General features: G+C 47.1%; 1 protein-coding gene across 1 annotated transcript; it reads right to left on the reverse strand.

The window, feature by feature from the left end:
- Nucleotides 1–1,563: 1,563 nt before the first annotated feature.
- Nucleotides 1,564–2,466, reverse strand: LOC127209109 (40S ribosomal protein S2-like). The gene has a single exon (XM_051168675.1). It carries the CDS (start codon nucleotides 2,464–2,466, stop codon nucleotides 1,585–1,587), a length of 882 nt encoding a protein of 293 aa, XP_051024632.1. The 3' UTR covers nucleotides 1,564–1,584.
- Nucleotides 2,467–3,635: the final 1,169 nt, after the last annotated feature.

The following is a 3,635-nucleotide window of genomic DNA, read 5'->3' on the forward strand; positions in this document are numbered from 1 at the left end:
TTGTTGTTTTATTTATTCTTATTAACATGAGGAAAAAAACCCAGGATTTTAGAAAGTACAGTTTGGACATCCACATACTTGTCAAATGTTTCTAGGCACCAAACATGTGCAGAAAAAGGTAAGATATGACAAGAAAGTCACAGTTCTCAGGGACAGAGGTTACAGGTGCAATTACATTGAGCTAAGAAGACAGAAAAATGACATCAATGGGATGTCTGGTTTCTTCTGATGTTCAGGCTGCTTGGAAAGCATTGAAAATGCAGAGAACCAAAATGTGAGAGGTGAGACGGTCACCTTTATGGACTGGAAGAAGTTGTATGGAACACCAGACCCTTGGAAACAGAGGAGAGCCAGATACGGCATAAGGAAGGCAGTCTTTGCTCTGTTTCTGTGTAGGCTTTGACTTAACTCACAAAGAAATACCAAGAACTTTCAGTGTAGGAGCATGCTGATTATCATAAGGATTGACAACAGAGCATCTGTTAAAGAGAACTGTCAGCACAGCTTCCCTGCAGCCACAGTACTAAATAGAGAACACTGGCAAAACAAACAGAATCCAGATATTTCCAGGGCCAGGTGTGTGTGCTCATCTTTCCTGGAAAAGTATCAAGTACAGAGCTGCATTTAAGCCTATGTTTGTGTCTATTTCCTGGGATTTCTTGTTCTAAGGTAATTTTTTTTCCCTTAAAGGTCTTTGACACTGTGGCAAAGTTCTCTGTCAAGCTGGTTAAGTTCAGCTAATTTTAAAATTTTATTTATTCACTTTACATCCCAGTTGTTGTCTCCTCCCTCCTCTCCTCCTAGTCCTACCCTCCCTTGCCAGCTGATCAAGTAGCTTCAGGTCTTAGCCTGTCCTCTTCCCCTGTGGCCTGGCAAGGCAGTCCCATAAGGGAGACATGATTAAAAAAAAAAAAAAAAAAAAAAAAAAGCAGGCAACAGAGTCTATGATGGAGACAGCAACCCCCCTCCCCTTACTAGTGGACCCACATGAAGCCTGAGCTGCCCATCAGCTACATCTGTGTAGGAGGCCTAGGTCCAGTCCATTCATGGTCCCTGGTTGTGCTTCAGACTCCACAGGCCCCTCTGGGCTCTGGTCAGTTGGCTCTGTTGGTCTTCTTATGGAGCTCTTGTCACCTCTAGGTCCTTTTTTCCTTCCTCTCACTTTCCCACTAGACTCCTTATGCTTCACCCAATGTTTGGCTGTGAGTCTCAGCGTCTGTTTCAAACTGCTGCTGGGTGAAGCCTCTCAGAGGACAGCTCTGACAGGCTCCTGTCTGCAAGCATAGCAGAGTATGATTAATAGTGTCAGGACTTGGCTCCCTTCCATGGGGGTGGGTCTTGGGTTGGGCCAGGCATTGGTTGGACATTTCCCTCATTCTCTGCTCTGTCTGTTCTTTCTGTATCCCTGCACATCTTGTAGGCAGGGTAAGTTTTGGATCCAAGTTTTTGTGGATGGGTTGGTGTTCTCCATCCTCCACTGGGAGTATTGTCTGGTTAGAGGTTGTATGAAGATCTATCTTAAATTTAGGATTTCTTTTTTTTTTTTTTCAGAATTAATCCACTTTATTTTTCTTGTAAAAACCCTTATGTGGTAGCCACAGCTGGAGCCTGGGTCCTCTGACCAGACACTCGGGTGTAGGTTTTCACAAGATGATCAGTGAATTCCTGATAAGGAGACTTGGTGAACACAGTTTCTTTCCGGAGGTCGGGTGTCAGGTAGCTGTAGGTCTTGGAAATGGCATCAAAAGTGGCCTTGGCAAAGTTGCCCAGGGTGGCAGTACAGCCCCTGGCTGATGTGTAGCAGTCATCATTACCGGCCATCGTCAGTAGCTTCTTGGGCACAGTAGCTGAGACAATGCCAGTGCCTCTGGGGGCAGGGATGAGACGTACCAAAACAGAGCCACAGTGGCCTGTCACCTTGCATGGAGCAGTGTGTGGCTTGCCAATCTTGTTCCCCCAGTAGCCTCTCCGCACAGGGACAATGGAAAGCTTAGCCAAGATGATGGCCCCTCGGATAGCAGTGGCTACCTCCTTGGAGCACTTAACACCAAGACCAATGTGACCATTATAGTCCCCAATAGCGACAAAAGCCTTGAACCTGGTCCGCTGGCCAGCCGGTGTCTGCTTCTGCACTGGCATGATCTTGAGAACCTCATCCTTTAGGGATGCGCCCAGGAAAAAGTCAATAATCTCGGACTCCTTAATGGGCAGGGAGAACAGATAAATCTCCTCCAAGGACTTGATCTTCATATCCTTAACCAGGCGGCCCAGTTTGGTGACGGGGATCCACTCCTTGTCTTCGGCTTTTCCTCCACGAGCCCCGCGGCCTCGACCATGGCCACGGCCTCGGCCACGACCGCGGCCCCTAAGACCGCTGCCGAATCCTCCGCGGAAGCCGCCTCGCCCTCCTAATCCTGGGCCCCTGGGTCCTCCGGGCCCTCCCGCTGCACCGGCATTATGAGCCATTTGGTGTTTTCCCGAGGAGGAAGAAGCAAATTTAGGATTTCTATTGCTGTGATGAAACACCACGACCAAAACAATTTGGGGAGGAAAGGGTTTATTTTTATCTTACAGCTTGGAGTCCATTATCCAGAGAGGTCAGGGTGGAAGCTCGAAGCAGGAACAATTACAGAGGCCATGGAGGAGTGATGATCAGTGTCTTGCTTCTCATGGCTTGCTCACTCTGCCTCCTTATGCAACCAAGGACCGTCATCATCCACAGTGAGCTGGGTCCCTCCATCAACCATCAACCAAGATGCCTGCCCACAGGGCATTCTATTGGAAGCATTTCTTTTTCAATTGAGTTTCCTACTTCTCAAATGAGTCTCGCTTTTGTCAACCAGCGAGCACAGGACCTGAATTTGGATCCTTCAGAACCCATGCAAGAAAGCTGGGCATTGTGGTCCCACATAGCAGTAAATCCAGCTCTGATGGTATTGTCCCTGAAGAGATAGGCAGATCCTTGGAGCTCAGTGTCCCGCCAACCTCGTTAAATCCATAAGCCTCAGGTTCAGGGAGAGGGACTGTCACAACTCTAGCCCTCAAATACGCTCACACTAAAAAGCAAAACCAAGAAAGAACGAGAACCTCCACTGGACAAGTCCATCCAGTGGCGGGCCTTCTGTGATTGTATGCCTGTGCACGTTCAAAAGAAACATTTTAGACATGATCACTGTTTAAATGAAGTTAGAATGACCTGTCTTTTGCAGTCCCTGGGTGACTTCAGCACAAGTGCAATGTAAAGATCACTGGTTTTGTGAATTGATTTTTTTTTTTTTTTAAGAATGCTTGTCACAGGGTATATTGGTTATTTGATGACCTCCTAGTCTCCCTGGCAGGCATTGTGTCTCATTTGTCTGTGTCTCTGGTACTCTCAAATTTATTATGTATACAGTGTTTTGCTTACATGTACGCATCCATGCCAGAAGAGGGCACTGGATCTCATTATAGATGGTCGTGAGCCACTATGTAGTTGATGGGAATTGAACTCTGGACCTTTGGAAGAGCAGCCAATGCTCTTAACCTCTGAGCTATCTCTCAATTTTTTATTTTTACATGGCTGTCTTATCCTTAGAGCAGCTGAGAACATATCAGGGCTACCATCCACCTCCACATGTCACATGGTCCCACTACGT

This window comes from Acomys russatus, chromosome 26, assembly GCF_903995435.1.
Source record: "Acomys russatus chromosome 26, mAcoRus1.1, whole genome shotgun sequence".
NCBI classification, from domain to species: Eukaryota; Metazoa; Chordata; class Mammalia; order Rodentia; family Muridae; genus Acomys; species Acomys russatus.